Raw genomic sequence first — 17,095 nt, 5'->3', positions numbered from 1 at the left:
ATATAGCGTTTCTGTCAGTATGACATCGTTAAAGGGATCTTTTCACGCTTTGGTAAATTGACAAAATTGAAAAAAGTTGTTTCAGATTCGCAAATTTTCGTTTTAGTTATGATAATTGTGAGGAAACAGTAATACTGAACATTTACCATGGTCTAATATAGCCAGTATATGCATCTTTTGACGATTTTAAAACCTAAAAATTATGAAGCGTTGCAACGCGAAACGATTGAATAATTTGGAGAGTTCTGTTTTTGTCGTTTAATTTTGTGAAACTACGAAGGTTGCTTATATAAGGTATAAAATACGTCGCGTACGTGTACTCGGCGGAATAGCTCAGTAGGCTAGAGCGTTTTTACTTCAGGACTCTGGCAGGACTCCAGGGGTCACTGGTTCGAATCCTGTTCCGGGCAATGTTCTTTTCCTTTTTTTAATTTTATTCTTGATTTTTTACTGGAGCTTTTACGATCCAATGTTTACATTTATCGATATAAAGCATTTAATGAATAAGTTAAAAAATGCCAAAATTTGTGAAAAGGCCCCTTTAAAGCAAAGTAATTACTTACATTAACTATTGTGTGAAACTTTATGTTCATAATGATTCTGAGTGACAGGTGATATTACAATAGTTTTTTTAATTAAATGCTTTATATGAGCAATCATTCCCAGCTTATGCTTAATTGCAGACGCTTATCAATCTACGTCATAATATCACGTTATTATTGTTCAAAACTGTGTCGATCATTCGTTTAAACTTAATACCGTATATACAAATTATGTTGATGTTAAAAGTGCTTTAAGTAAATAAGCGATAAGCAGAAATTGTAAGTACTGCTATATATGCAAACAACATCCACATTGAAAAGTAAAACCGAAACAAATGCAGCGAAACTTTAACATAGCACACGCATTATCAAGCCTTTTAAATTTTAGTTAATGGCATTATATTGGAATAACGGCCCAAATTTCTATGCTGATTTTCCTGGACTCGACCTTTTAATCGTCGCGTTTTTTGCGTGCGCGAAAGAGATATTAAGAACATTCGTTGGTCCGGCATTATAAAAACGGGCTATTCAAAGTAACATATTATGTCGCCCGTTTCCATGCATTTGTGACGAGGTCGTTCGGTTACGCAACATGATATAATATGTTATCACATGCTATACCCTGTTTCCAATGTCATACAACCATTACATATTTTCTTTTATTATATACCTGTTTAATGCATTTAACAAAATACAGGTTGTATCAATCGTTGAAATAAAAAATCCCGTATTACGCTACTCGCTGTTTCCAATTCCGTATTACCATACTAGCCGGACTGCTTCGACCCATTTAATGACGTCACATTCCGCGAACCGAAAATATAAATATTTTATATTACGAAATATATTACGTAGTACATCGTGTGACGTCATTTCTGCGACGAAACACAATAGTTTTATCTAAACTCTCTGGAATTTAAGGACATGTCGGACGTGGTGTTTTTTAACAGTAAACTATTTGTTAAAAATATAGAACGAATCCAAAACGTATTTTGGAGTGTGTGTTTATTATGCTTAAATGTTTATTTCGATAGGAATACAATAAAATAGTGTGGTTTAAACTAAGTTTCGATAAAGACATGGAAGAATAGAAGTGGAAGTGCATATTGTTTCAACGCTTTTGTTATAAACATCGGATTAAAGTTGTCAACTTAATTGTAATAAACATTGGATTAATGATGGCATTAAAGTAAGCGTGTCGGAAACATGTGTTTTCCCGGTTCGAATGTTTGCACGTTAATTTACATAAACTGTATTCATACGCGTCTTAAAAACTATGGCGTACCGTTTAGTCATTGTTTTGTCAGTTTTGTTAAAGTAAACAATACAATTGTTAACTGTTTTCGTTAGTTGTTGTATATAATAAAAGCAATATTACGTTAGTCAATTGTTCCAAGAGTTTGTATCACTCTCGTGACTTGTGCTATTTCGCATCACACTCGAGGCTCCGCCTCTTGTGTGATACGTCATTGCACAAGTCACTCGAGTGATACAAACTTTTGGAACAATTGACTAGCGTAATATTCCGTAATATGTACAACAACAACAATAATCTTTACCTTTGACCTAGTGACCCTAATTTCCATAGGTGTCATCTTCTGTACAAGGCCAATGCACATGTAAAGTATCAAGCCAATCGGTCAACACACGTTTATTAAATGCTTTCCGGTGGTTTATAGAAAAATATCAGTGAATTAAAACTGATAATTTCACTGTTTCAAACAGTGAAAATTATCAGTGAGAATTATCGATACTTTTCACTGTTTACTGTGAAATGACGTCATTTTATTGACGAAATAACGTCATTATCCCAGCAAAATTCTTTAGTAAAACTTTTGAACAATGTATATAAACTGTGAAAAATGCATTAAATAAAAAGAAAATTTGTTGGATTTAGTGGATTATCGATTTTAATTCACTCGTGATCATAGAAAATATATATATTCACTCGTGGCTGCGCCACTCGTGAAAATATTATTTTCTATGATCACTCGTGAATTAAAATCGATAATCCACCGGATCCAACAAATATCCTCTATGTAATACAACATTTTAAGCGTTTTCATTGGCTTAGTTTTCGTTTATTGACCAATCGCATTTTGTTATTTTGCTGAAATGACGTTGCAACGTCAAATGACGTCACGAAATGTAAACAACATTCGAGATTTATCATTATGTTTGCGTAAATATGTATTCAAACATGTGATAAAAAGACCTGACACTCATTGTCATATCATACCATATTTTATTAAAATCGTCCAGGAAATTCGTTAGTAAGCTCGCGAAAGGCTCGCTTACTAACACAATTCCTGAACTCGTTTAATAAAATATGGTATGACATGACAACTCGTGCCAGATCCTATATATACATTAAAACGCTTAATCTTAACTCTGACCCTTAATGCTTTCTCGTGATTATATTTTATTTTGGGAAAGCTACTTTAAGAACACGCTCATTCACGGGTCACATTCACATATACTACAACGTAGCAATACAAAGAAACATTCATTGTCAATACAAATTTAAGCTTTGCAGCAATAAAAGCAAATGCTAATTACTCGGTTTGTACATATTCTCACGATTAATTATCGAATCTCAGGTGTATTAACCCTTTGCATGCTGGGAAATTTGTCGTCTGCTAAAATGTCGTCTGCTGAATTTGTTAATTTTTTCTTCGATATTTTTTCAAAGAAAACTATCAGAATAGCAAACAGTTTGGATCCTGATAAGACGCCACGTTCTGTGGCGTCTCATCTGGATCCAAACTGTTTGCAAAGGCCTTCAAAATTCGGTTCCAACACTGAAAGAGTTAAGCTATCAAAGTGCACGTTTTGCGACACTAAATTCGTTTCAGTCGTTTCGATGTACTTGGGTTTGTACTTAAAAAACGAGTCAGCTGTTTACTTGTTTGTTTGTACTTTGCGTCAGTGATAACCTGCCTTTTTTCTGTTTTGCAGACTGCTCTATAAATACATTTTAAACGAGTGCACAAAAGTTATGCATAAAAATAGAACATGTAATATATATTTTATTGAAAACCAAAATTATTGAATTATGTATCATCGTATTGATGTATTGAACAAATGAAACGTTGATGAATAAAAATAGGAAGAAATTGTACCTGAACATCGGTGAAATTTTAATTTATATAATTGCATATTATACTGTTTGTAAAGGCGAAAAGTCATTCATGTAAAGTCAAGGTCATAGCTTATTTTGTGTAATGTTTTATAAAGTGTTTAAGGTCACGGTTTAAAAATATTTAAATTATTAAGAAGTGAAATACTATTTAGGTAAATGGATAGACTTTTATTTCAAATACATCTCGGGATGTGTTGCAATAAATGGGCGAGGTTTCGACACCCGCTGCTCACCTGTGCGACCCTTGTTCAATCCTTGTCCTGGCGCATGTGGGATTGTATGTTCGGTTTAATCCGGGTACTCAGGATTCCCACACAATATATGACCACATACAAATTGATTATATTTCAGTAAAAATTAAATAGCAAGCCATGATAAAAAATTCTACCCATTTTCTCGAGTCTAATAAGTCAATAAGGTGGGGATGTTGGGGCAAACAGCGGGTCCTCACATCATGCAGCCTCATGCGCGGAATGACCTCATAAACAAAATAGATTAACGAGCGGTTCAAATAAATAGGTTTTCGTTTATGTTTGAAACAATTAAGGTCCATTCAAAGAACATATTTTTACATGATTCGTCAAAACTTGGAAAATATTCATTTTATTGTGACCTGCAAATAATTGAAAACATTGTTCTTAGACATCATGCAAAATGATGCTAATATAACATGCTTTTATTAAAACTTATTCGTTTATCCACATAAAATTATCGGAAAGTAAACATCAAATTTTTGAGTTCTTATTTTTTAATTTTTTTTTTAAACAGAGTTCATAAAAATAAATTTTGTTGACTATTCAGCTAATTGCTAAGTGAGTCAAGTGCTCATGAAATGACAGTCGTGATTTATCTCCCAAAACAGCAACTCCACTCGTTGAAAAACACAAATGGTAACACAAAGTTCACTCTAATTTTTTATATTTGATTTTCTTTATATTCATTTATTCATACAAAATATCAACATGTTTCTTGTTTTGTTTAATAATTAGTTGAGCGCTAAGCGTATTTTAGAAAACAATTTGAGATTCTGTATTTTGTTTTTGTTTTTCTTGTTTGATCATATGTGTTTATTTTCGTATTTCGTTTATTCGAAAGCAAAACGAAAACCGAAAAGACGGTATAAACGAAAATACGGTATACACACAGACCTTGACAGCAAACCTGAGTCATATTTGGTGTTCATACAAGTGGAACCACGTGACACTTTAAAGCTAGATAACGCGGAACGATGTGCTTTAACATAAAATACTCAAACAGCGTTGTTTAACGAGTTGTGTGGCGAAGTGGTATATCTCAATATCAGGTATGACATTTATGCAATATATTTTATCGTAAATGCATTTAAGAATATTTCAAATGTTTCATGCTCAAACAAAAGGCGCATATTAAAATCAACGGGTGCAATCGATGTGCGAGTCAATTGTTCTGTTGCATTAGTTTTGACATTTTTTATTTATTTAAATGTAATTATTGTTACAATGCTCTCGTGTTCGTTTCTTAGATCGAACCCGTGTCCTCCAGGTCGCTATGCGGACACCATACCCACTACGCCACGGCCCCCTTATGCCGTTTGACATCACATTAATTTAGCCACATTTACATGTATTGTTACTTGTGCATGTACATTGGGTTAAATATTCAAGCCATATAAGCTTCTTTAAAGCGGTAAACTTTTACTCAAGGGGTCAGTGGTTTGAGCCCAGTTGAGGGTTACGGTTTTTCTGTCTTTAATTGTATTCTTGATTTTTTACTGGAGCTTTCAAGATCCGATGTTTGCATTTTTTCAATTTAAAGCATTATTAAAGGAATCTTTTCACGTTTTGGTAAATTGACAAAATTGAAAAAAGTTGTTTCAAATTCGCCAATTTTCGTTTTAGTTATGATATTTGTGAGGAAACAGTAATACTGAACATTTACCATGGTCTAATACAGCCATTATATACATCTTTTGACGATTTAAAAACCTGAAAATTATAAAGCGTTGCAACGCGAAACGATTGAATAATTTGGAGAGTTCAATTGTTGTCGTTTAATTTTGTGAAACTACGAAGATTGCTTATATAAAGTATAAAATACGTCACTCGTACATACTTGGCAGGATGGTCGAGCTGTCTAATTGGTTTTTACTCCAGGACTCCAGCGGTCAGTGGTGCGAGCCCTGATGCAGTCTACTTTTTTCCCTTTTTTTATTTTATTCTTGATGTTTTACTGGAGCGTTTTATATCCAATGTTTACATTTATCGTTATAAAGCATTTAATGACAAACTTCAAAACATGCCAAAATCTGTGAAAAGGTCCCTTTAATGACAAACTTCAATACATGTCAAAATCTGTGAAAATTTAAACTTAGTTAACTTGGAACTTGGAGTAACTTTTGTCTAGCATAGTGTTAGCAAACTGTGATATTCTTACCAAACATAGATAGTGGGTTTGGCGAAATAATAATTTTACAAAAGAATTGAAGAGCCCTCTATTCACATATAACATATGATTGGAAACGATATATAGGTCGTCATGTCTGTTGGAAGACATCTATTTATATACAATTGCTAAAGCCTTGCCCTTGTTGACTACATTTTGAAATAAATTTATAACAAAGAAACTTGATAAAACCAGATTAGAATGTTTACGAAAACTTAAACGTATGGATCCATTTTAAGAGAAAAAAATACTCCAAAATCATTTACTAATCTGTAGTCAGACAAAAATATTGTTTGGGCTTTTTGACAATTGATAGTGGCAATTGAAAGTTAAATAAGCTAAATGGCATCATTTATCTCGTGCACTTGACACATTTAGACGGCTTACACCTGCGTGTCACGTGTTAACATGCATACCAACGCATGAGCTCATGGGGAAATGTGTTTTGAAAATATGGACAAATTTTACGTATACATTTTTAACCAATTTTAATTATGCATAATGGTAGGAGAGGGTTTTAATAGTACAAATAATATTAATGAGACAAATTAGACTACTTCCTCTATGAGAAAGTGTATGGGACCAAACTGCTGAATTAGATAAAACAATAAATGGGACTATGGGTCTCTACTTTTCATTCATTTACATTAATTTTATTCCATATAGTCTTCATTATACAATACTTTCTGGGGCCCATTGTCTTAATCCGTTGAATATTTTATTCAGTTCGATAATACTTGAAAACTGACTAAATGGATTGAATATTTTATCCCATTAATAAATGTAGTATCTAAACCGATACATTTTAGAGTGACTAAATGGATGGAACATTAAAACCCATACTTTCATTTCGTGTATGTACCAAAACCTGTAAAATTGCCTAAATATATGGAACATTTAATCCCATTTATATATTTAGTGTCTGTACCGATACCTGTAAAATGGGTTAAACAGATAGGACCTTTAACCCTTTCAGTGCGGGAACCGAATTTTAAAGGCCTTTGCAAACAGTTTGGATCCAGATGAGACGCCACAGAACGTGGCGTCTCATCAGGATCCAAACTGTTTGCTATTCTGATAGTATTCTCTGAAAAAAGTCGAAGAAAATGATAATTTTAGAAATTCAGCAGACGACATTTTAGCAGACGACAAATTTCCCAGCATGCAAAGGGTTATCCCATTTGTATATGTATCATCTGAACCGATACATATAAAATGAACTAACTGGATTGAACAATTAATTGTAGTATTTATACCGATATCTGTAAAATAGGCTGAAAATGGATTGTTTCACTCATTTACCTGTTAGCGTTTCATAAAATCATTGCCGCATGTCAATGTATTTAAACTATTTACGTGCAATCCCAGTGTACTGTTAACCTGCAACATCTCATCGTAAACAGTTGTTTACACGCATGAGTGTTTGCATAATGTAGACATGCCTCGAGAGCAATTTGTTTTAAAGCGCTCGCTAGGCTCACTATGAACGTTTGATAGTTCGTCTGCTTCAACGCTGACAACCACGTTAATGGGACCACACGATAACACATAAGACCCTCATTTCGAACGAAGCGGCTAAAATATTGCAAACATATCACGTATATGGAAGGGTAATTAGGTAAAAATTACATCCAATTTTGTGACTGTGTCATGATTCTTGATGGTACTTTCAATTTGTAAGTAGACAACTTTTCATGCTTGATGACACTTACATCTTGCCTGATGTCCAATGTATATTTACATTCTGCTTAATGGTATCATGCATGAGTACAGATGCAACATTCTTGTTCGTTAATTGCATGCTGCATATGTGTATGTTGGTTTGTGCAGAGAGACTTGTGCAATCGGCGCAGTGCGTTATGGAATCAAATATTGATGCGTTGAATAAATTAACGCGATGGCAAGATGTGAGTTTCACCCAAGCACAAAGCAACATACAATAATGCATGATACAATGATGTCAATTGGCAGTCGTTCCGAAATGCTACGGACGACTACGGAAATTTACGGCGTATAACGGAAATTTTATGTTATAGGAGACGTTGCGCCCCTTTGTAAGATATTTGATACTGTTAGTGCGCAGCGAGACTAACTCATGTAGAATTGAAACTCTTATTGCTTTCTTTCGAAATAATTTCATGTGTCCGATCTAATATACAATATGCCCGGTGTTTTTTAATGCGGATTAATGCTCCGTTTTAGATCCATAATTAATGAATGCCTCAATATTTTCAAAAATTAACACCGGATTAATGTTCACCGACATTTTTTCATACGGATGGGATATAAATATTATAGAGCTTAACAAAAAATACATAAAGCCATGTTCTCCCGGCACACGCGCTGGACACACAGGTGGTTAGCGTGTGGCTATGATCATAATTAGTAGAAACATCTTTTTGAATGATAAATAATCATAATATAACGAAAAATCAACTTTTCTATAAAAAAAAAATCACTATCGTTTTATATATAACAAGGTATCCAACTCGAAATCATCCGAAAACGGGGTGCATCGTTTTGAACAGCCATTCCTAAATCAATTTTACAACTGGAGATTTAATTCATAAACACGGTCTGTCTGATCGATCACAACTGGGTCAAGCGAATTGTGTATAGCGTTATTTCTTAAAATTTGACCCAGCATGTGTAGACATATAACAACATATATGCATTTCCTGAAAGAAATTCATTTCTGCGTTGAATAAGACCGGGTTAATGAAAATCGCTGCAAAACTGATGAAGTAATGGCTGTTAAAAACGATGCACCCCGTTTTCGGATGATTTCGAGTTGGATATCTTGTTATATATATAATTGATAGTGAACTTTTTATATAGAAAAGTTGATTTTTCTTTATAATATGATTATTTATCATTCCAAAAGATGTTTTCACTATTTATTATCATAGCCACACGCTAACCACCTGTGGCTGGACATACACCTTTAAAAAACGCTATACAAATTCAAGTACTTAAATATGCACTTAATTGATTGTAAACAATGACGGTTGAAATCCGTGCGTGGGAATTTTTCTGGTAACCAAGAGCGACGTCAACGTTCATGACAGACCTGTTTATATGACATTTTTTTATTTATTTTTTCCAACTTGATTGAAAATTATGTTTTATGATATTTAAATACATGTAGTAGTAGTTGTTTTCTCAACGAGGAGTACAATAGTTGTAGCAACAGTACTAGACACGAGTACTTGAACTTTCAGGTTTCACTTTATACCACAGACATTAAATAGTCATAAAATGATAAATATGTGTTTATAGACATTGTAATTATAGCCTGGTAAACAGACTAGAGAAATCTGAAAGTTTCACGCACAGGTCTGTGGCAATGGGGGTTTGGGATCCTTTATAAATATGAGGTCGATATACAATGCACATCGGTAGATTACGTCTACTGTAATTATTTGGACTAGGGATGGGCCACACTTCCAACACATCAGCCCCGTTATGTCCTGAATAAAATACATGTATAATTTCTTGAGTGCCAATTGCATCTTACAAATATAAAAAACATTCACGGCAGTCAATTCATTGTGTAGGCCTACTGGTCTTCATGGCAATAATAAACGTATTTAGTTTAATGGAGATTATATAACAAAGGGAACTAATTCAGCTTATTCAGTTTACTAGTCAAAATGATTCGGATGTTTTCGCTTTTTTCCGAAAAGTAATTTATTCAACATACGGAAAATAAACGCGCGCAACCTTGTTATCATAATTTAGTAACTTGCATTCTGCTTAGTTGCATTCTGCTTACTGCCTGTTGCTAACTGCCGTTGTTAATGACGCTTAGTGGCAAAACCGATTTATGACTTGTTTCAGGAATAATGAACTCACAAACATTGGATAGTCTCTAAGCATGTTGCAACAATCATCAAGTATAACCGATAGAGAACAAGCATGTTGGAACTGTCATGAATCATGTTAGAATAAACATCACGCATAATGTAAATATTCATCATGAATGATGTAATGTTGCAGCAATCATCAAGTTTAAACGAATAGACAACAAGCATGTTGGAATTGTCATAAAGCAAATTAGAATAAGCATCAGTCATAATGTAAATATTCACCACGAATGATGTAATTTTTACCTAAATAACCTTCCATATCACGTACGCGCGCAGCTCACGCACGCAACCCCACACACGTGAGTGTGTCTGTGAGTGGAGTGGTTGTGGTGATGGTGTGTGTGTGTAACCAGTACAAGCTGTAGACAAAAACAAATATTCAACAGATTACAATCGCCGAATTTGGTATAACGCGTGTGCCCCGTTTATCAATCTTAAAGGCGTTTGACGCAGCTATATCACAACAAAACCGACCTTGGCATTCTTATTATATTGCTGTTCAAACCGAAGGCATATACGTGATCGTAGGCCTGAATATAGGACACATTTGTCTACTTCCTTAACATTTCATTTTGCGTTTTTATATTTGGTTACACTGTTACAGTGTTACTATTTATTCACACAAATAATTGACTACTATTATCTCACGTTTAAAAGTTTCATAGCAATTGAGATACAGAACTGATTGAAGCATTGAGACTCTAGATATACTTACTACTAAAAACATATACTGTACTTATACTTAAAAATTTAAAAAAGCCAACCTTTTTAGGGTTCTCATCAATTACATTCACTTTGGGTTTCTACTATAGAAACCACATGAAACACATATGCATGCTAACAAAATGCCTACATTTGCTCGACAAACACAAGAAAGTTTTATGTTAATCGTTTGAAATAGGGACTGCAATTATCGCCATGACTGTTGTCATCATAATATATATCAGGTAGCATATATGGTATGACCCTCACCATATGTGACGGGCATGTTTTAAAATGCTAAGTGGACACGATCTTGACGTGTGTATCCATTATTTGCTGCAAACGCACGCACTAAAGCTCGTTATGGATGTTTTATGCCTTGGGCTGACGTGTTTGATACGTGTTTATACTGCATGGGATCTGCGTATAAATGTTAATAAGGTGAAAAACCTTACACTGGTTAAGTGTTTAACCGTGTGAAGCAAAATAAGCTGTAACAGATGACCAAGGATTGTCTGTAATCAGTAACAGCTCCCTGTATTTGTGAGTTAATACAGTTTAAGGGTCTTACAGCATGATTGCTTGATGTAGCATGGAGACTCTGGACAAAATGTTTGATATTTAAAAGTCAATACGATGCGGAAAACAAACACATGCACGCTAAGATTAAATCCTACAGCAAAGTTTACATAAACTTATTTAGGTGCGCATGTGTAAGGAACGTAAGTTTTATTATCAAAAGTAATGCTAGGACTGCATCCGCATTTTCTGGTCGGATATGCGGACAATCAATGTTAGACGTATACCGTACACATTTTGACGGAGAAAGTCATTCCATCACACAACAATGTTATAATATATACCAGTGTCAATATATTGAATGCAATATATAACACATCCAATTCATTTGTACATTGTATTATGAATATCATATTTCAGATCGTGCTTGCAATATATTCTAGATTTCAAATCGTGCACGCAATAAATTCCATATTTCAGATCTAGCATGCAATGACTTTCAGATTGCAGAATTCGCTTGCAATGTATATCATATTTAAAATCTTGCATACACTGGATATCAGGTAACAGATCTTGCATGTACTTCATACCACATTCTAATTCTAATATTCAAAATCTACCAGATTCCAGCTTTTGCATACAATGTATACCATATGCAAGATTTTGCATTCAATGTACACCAAATTCCAAGTCTTGCATTCAATGTATACCAAATTCTAACTCTTGCACGCAATGTTTACCAAATTCCAACTCTTGCATGCAATGTATACCAGATTCCAAGTCTTGCATGAAATGTCTTCCAGATTCCAGATTTGCATGCGTTGTATACCTTATTTCAGATCTGGCATACACTGTGTATCAGGTCACATATCTCGCATGCCATGCATACCAAATTGCAAGTCTTGCATGATATGTATACCATTTTTCAGAACTTGGATGCTTACATAAAAATGGTATGTAAGATTAAAGGGTTGTGTCTTACATAAGTCACACAATTACAGTTAGTATGTTCACATGGTTATAAGTACTTTTTGCAAGTCTGTAGTTTCATTTTCGGTTATTTAAAGCTCTTTAAACTAATCCAGAGATTTGGTGATTAAATATGTCCAAAAGAGAATGGCAAATTGGGTTATATACCTTCTTTTGTTGTGTAACTTTTAAGCTTCCTAATCAGTTACTTATTAAGGATTGCAACAACCAGACGTTTTATTATAGGTCATCGGAAAAATAATAAATTTTAACTTTTCTAACTCTCAATCGAAAACACTTTAGATGTAAAGTCTTGCTTACACCATGGCATCGATTAATTTGGTAGTTGTTTGCTATCTTCCAGGAGTAGCTTGAATCGTGGATGCTGTATAAGCAATGCAACACCTTTTAGAAGTTCCCATATATGCTGGGAAATGTTTCGGTTTTCATCATTTGCTGTCTTTGGTATAGTGAAGGAACACGATGTCTCGTCGATGTATTTTTTCGTAGACCAAGGAAGTTGCACAATTATCAGCGCTTGGTATATTTTCTTTTTTTAAACTTAGAGTATGATTATATCAACGATTTTAATGAAGACAATAACTATAGTTATACACAAACTTACTCGCCATCGCATATGCAAGATTTCAAGGTACAAAGCTATATTCACTTCGCTGAGGGATGTTTTGGCCTTCAGATAAATAACAAAATACCATCTTTTCAGAACAAAAACTCGAAGCAAAACGATGTTGCGGGTAGCGTTGTGTGTCGTCATCTTGGTGGCAGCGGTCCACTGCATGCGTGAGTAAAGACTTTCATATCAGGGACTTGTTTGCAGATTATCGCTGTTATTTTTAGTAACAATCTAGACATATTGTTGGTTCAGTTGCATGTGCATGTTAAACAAATGTATTTTGTGTACCAAAAGAAATAATAGCACGCCTCTTCTGGGTCTTGACCGTTCGTTCTCAGTATCAAAATATCGGTATGCAATTTATCCGATAGCTTTGCTAATTGCATCATAGGGGTTTAGCTTAACCCATTTATGCCTAGCGTCTAGAAAAAAGGCCTTGGCAAACAGCGTAGACCCAGATGAGACGCCGCATAATGAGCTGTTAGCTTAAAGAAATTTATGTAAGAAATATTCTAAATATAGAAATAAATGTACTAGGCATTCCTTTTTTTATAAATAAATTGATCCAATTTAGAATGATGGGAGAGTCCACTTGGCATAAATGGGTTAAACAGAATGGCAGGGAGAGACCCTCCATGTGTGTGCCAAGTCTCTGTAAAATATGTACTTTAACTTGTATCCATCTTTCTTTGTCGACGTTCTTGTATAAAGAGACATACCCAAAATGTGGTTATATTTGTTATTCAAATATAACCAAAGAGTAACATTAGTAGTACTTGGCATAAGATCAAATTATTTAATGTTATTAGGCCGTCCTCTGTGAAAAGGGGGTTTAATGCATGTGCGTAAAATGCCGTCCCATATGAGCCTGTTACGTCCGCACAGGCTAATCAGGGACGACACTTTCCGCACATGCATTAAATCCCCTTTTCACCGAGCGCGACTCATATGAGTTACACAGTTTACCACCCAAACGATTGTTTCGCTTTAGAGGCCGCACTGTTTTCAATTCGGCCATCCGGCTAAATTCCCGATAGCATGTTTATACATACGTCAGAGTCACTAAAGCTAACGTCTGTTCGGCGGAAAGATCCGCAAATGATACAACGTTTAACCAAACAAAATGTTTACTTTGAGGCGTTACTTTTTAGCGACTGAAATTGAAGCTAAAGCCAAATGCGGATCTACGTTCAAGCTGACGCTAGAGGAGGATTTCCGTGTGATTAGTAAAGCAGTCGTGGACACGAATGACACGTGCACGTTCAAATTCACTTCGGAGAACACGGGGGATTGTAAGGGAACATGCTACATGTTTGACCATTACGCGGAGATCCGGGACGACAAAGTTGCGTTGATCGTTGGAAAAAAGGTGAAGATTTTTTATTCGTTCTTTTTTCCAAACAATTGTCAAAGAGTCATAACAATCGATGGAAGTAACTCAAAGACAAATATATGCAGAAACTGTAGTTTATGTTGATTCAAAAATAACTAATCCTCTAACGTTTATCCTTACTAGTGTTAACAACGTTTATCCTTACTAGTGTTAACAAAGTTTATCCTTACTAGTGTTAACAACTTAATTAGCAACACTATTGACCAATAATGAATATCATATTCAAAGTTCGGGAAAGTATTATAAACCCCTTAACAATTCTGAAAGCGCTGTTCATTATTTTGTATATTATATGTTAAAATTTTAAAATAATGTCAAAATTAATAATTTCTCCATTCCTTGCAGACCTACCTGACCGGAAGTAATTTCCCGAACACGCCCGTGTGCAGTGATGACGTCACAGTTGACGTCACGTTGATCCACGCATCGGGATACATGCACAACACGACGTACCCGAACTACAAGTTCAAGCTGAATGTCTACAACAAATGTGGACCGAAGGGCGAACAATATAACCTGACCTTTGAAGATGTTATTAGTGAACTTGACGGTATGTAAATACAGTCTGATGTACTGTGACATGAAGGCAAATGACGTTCAAAATAAGCTTCATATTAATTAGTAGTTTCACCGTTTTGGACCTATGACTTTATTAAACAATTCTTAATAAATAAATTTGGTTGAATAATATAGATGTTTTTACCCAGAAAACAGTATTGACCTAGCAAACTGTTTTAAATCCCCAAATTGCTTTGCACTTACCGTTCCAAAGCAGTGACCCCAATTGTATTCTTTGTGTGTGTCACTTTTCATTCATTAAGGATCGCGTGATATGTTAACCCTTTGTATGCTGGGAAATGTGTCGCCTGCTAAAATATAGTCTGCTGAATTTCTAAAATTAGCATTTTCTTTGATTTTTTTTCAAAGAATACTATCAGAATAGCAAACAGTTTGGATCTTGATGAGACGCCACGTTTTGTGGCTTCTCATCTGGATCCAAACTGTTTGCAAAGGCCTTAAACATTCGGTTCCAGCACTGAAAGAGTTTAGAATCCGCTGATGTGTTTTTAAACTGATGTGTTATTTTAATTAATATAACATACTAAATAGTTTTAGTTAAATTCATTTCACATCAAGAAAATGAATTACCAAGGCAAACATATTTGTTACATGACATTGCTAGTACATTTTGTAAAGATTTGGTTTTTATGCTACCACAAAGCGGGAAGCATAAAGCACCCCCCTGTATCTCCGAAGGGACGTTTGTCTAGAAAATTGACTATTCAATCCCTGTTTTACCGCTGGGTGGATGTCACCTGAATGTCTTCAGTGATTGCAAAGGAAAATGATTCGGCTGTGACCAGTTTTGCAGAACGATGGCCTTTTTCTCCATGTTTTCCAATTAAGAATATATTGTCCACAATAATTCATATACTCAACTGATCTTTTATTTTATTGTTTCGTTTTCTGAAATTGTCACAGCTCAACGACCTCACGTGAATGAACATACATTTAATATTAGTGGTTTTAGCCATATTTGGAAGAATAATGGCATTTTATCTTTTTATCTTAGAAAATCAAATCACCAAAAGGTAGCGTAATCAACTCACTATTAAATGCGTGTCGGATTTCGCTCGATCATTCCGCCGAATTACATGTACGTGGGATGATCGACAAGGAAGCAATTTCGAAACATGATTTTTACTCAATTCCCTTTATACTGGTTTGCATGTGTCGCTCTTACATTCATTGCTGAATGACCTGAATGTCTAGGTAATCGTACAGGATAAGTTTTGTCAGAAAAAAATAACTTTTCTTCTATGTTCTCTATTGTGTATATCGTCCGAAAATAAAAGTGTGCTAGCTCTCGTTTAGCTGGACCGCATAATTCGCAGCCACTTCCGCATCTGAATGACTAAATTGTAGGTGATCGTCAAGGAAGGAATAATGGCTCAAGCACATTTTGTTGAATTATGGCCTTTTTAAGAAGTTATATGTATTGATTATATATTTACTGACTGATTGCTTTGTCTTTGTCCTAACATATTTAGTGGGGGCAACAGTGTCTGTCACACGTCTAGGTTTAATGTGCTAAAGATTTGACATGTGTAGAACATATTTTATGTGTCAAAATGTTAATCACACCGGGCACATTAACAAAAAGGCAATAACCAAGCACTTATTCACGGTGTATAACCATATCGGACCCCCTCTCGGATAAAAACGCTATATCGGTACCCCTCTCGGATGCGGCACCGGTCATTCTCGGATAAAAACATGGTTTTGTGTGGATGGTCATCCACAAAACATCAATTTATTGTTTAAAAGGTACAGTGGTCATTCAAAGTAAGTATTGCACGGAACATTAGAACCATTCTGCTTTGAAGTTATATGTTTAACTTCTTTGCTTCGTTAGTGATTAATTATATATAAGCGACACACTCAAGGGATGTCCCGCTATTGAATATGAATTGTATTATTTTAAAATGTTTTTGACGTGTAAAATGCGAATATCTGATCGCCTTGATTAAATTATTAATATGATATAATGGTAGATATGTTTTAAAACGAGGACAGACAATTGACATTGTCAAAAATATTGAACAACTGTCAGCTTTCTGTTTGTACGAAGCACGGGTATCCCTCTCCAATGTGTGATTATACCTTCACAGGCAACCTCTCGGATGAAGTTGATCTATTGAAAACCCCGACTGATGATTCCATTTAAATATCAATTATTTAAAGATTATTGTTCATTTTGTATTGGAATTCTAGCAATATTTGTAAACATTTTCAAAAGTAAGCTAGTCATTATAACACGTTATTTAAGGTTTTATGTGACACGTATTGGTATCTGCAAAACAGGTTAAAAAAAACGAAAATTTCAGGGGCAGTAGGTCGGCA

At 34.7% G+C, this 17,095-nt stretch overlaps 1 protein-coding gene across 6 annotated transcripts in view; it reads left to right on the top strand.

The window, feature by feature from the left end:
• Positions 1-4,833: 4,833 nt before the first annotated feature.
• LOC127882343 (uncharacterized) overlaps positions 4,834-17,095 on the top strand; it is a 31,949-nt gene continuing 19,687 nt past the window's right edge. The window contains exons 1-5 of one of the 6 annotated variants that reach the window (XM_052430922.1): positions 4,869-4,987; positions 12,529-12,705; positions 12,889-12,965; positions 13,950-14,167; positions 14,537-14,741. In XM_052430922.1, coding sequence (XP_052286882.1) covers positions 12,911-12,965; positions 13,950-14,167; positions 14,537-14,741 — 478 coding nt within the window. In that variant the 5' untranslated portion in view covers positions 4,869-4,987; positions 12,529-12,705; positions 12,889-12,910. Of the gene's footprint in view, positions 4,988-7,596; positions 7,782-12,034; positions 12,149-12,528; positions 12,706-12,888; positions 12,966-13,949; positions 14,168-14,536; positions 14,742-17,095 lie in introns of those variants that run through there. The other 5 variants (XM_052430923.1, XM_052430921.1, XM_052430924.1 and 2 more) reach the window with 5 other exon arrangements.

The sequence above is a fragment of the Dreissena polymorpha genome, chromosome 5, assembly GCF_020536995.1.
Source record: "Dreissena polymorpha isolate Duluth1 chromosome 5, UMN_Dpol_1.0, whole genome shotgun sequence".
Taxonomy (NCBI): Eukaryota; Metazoa; Mollusca; class Bivalvia; order Myida; family Dreissenidae; genus Dreissena; species Dreissena polymorpha.
This window is presented reverse-complemented; position numbering and strand designations above follow the sequence as displayed.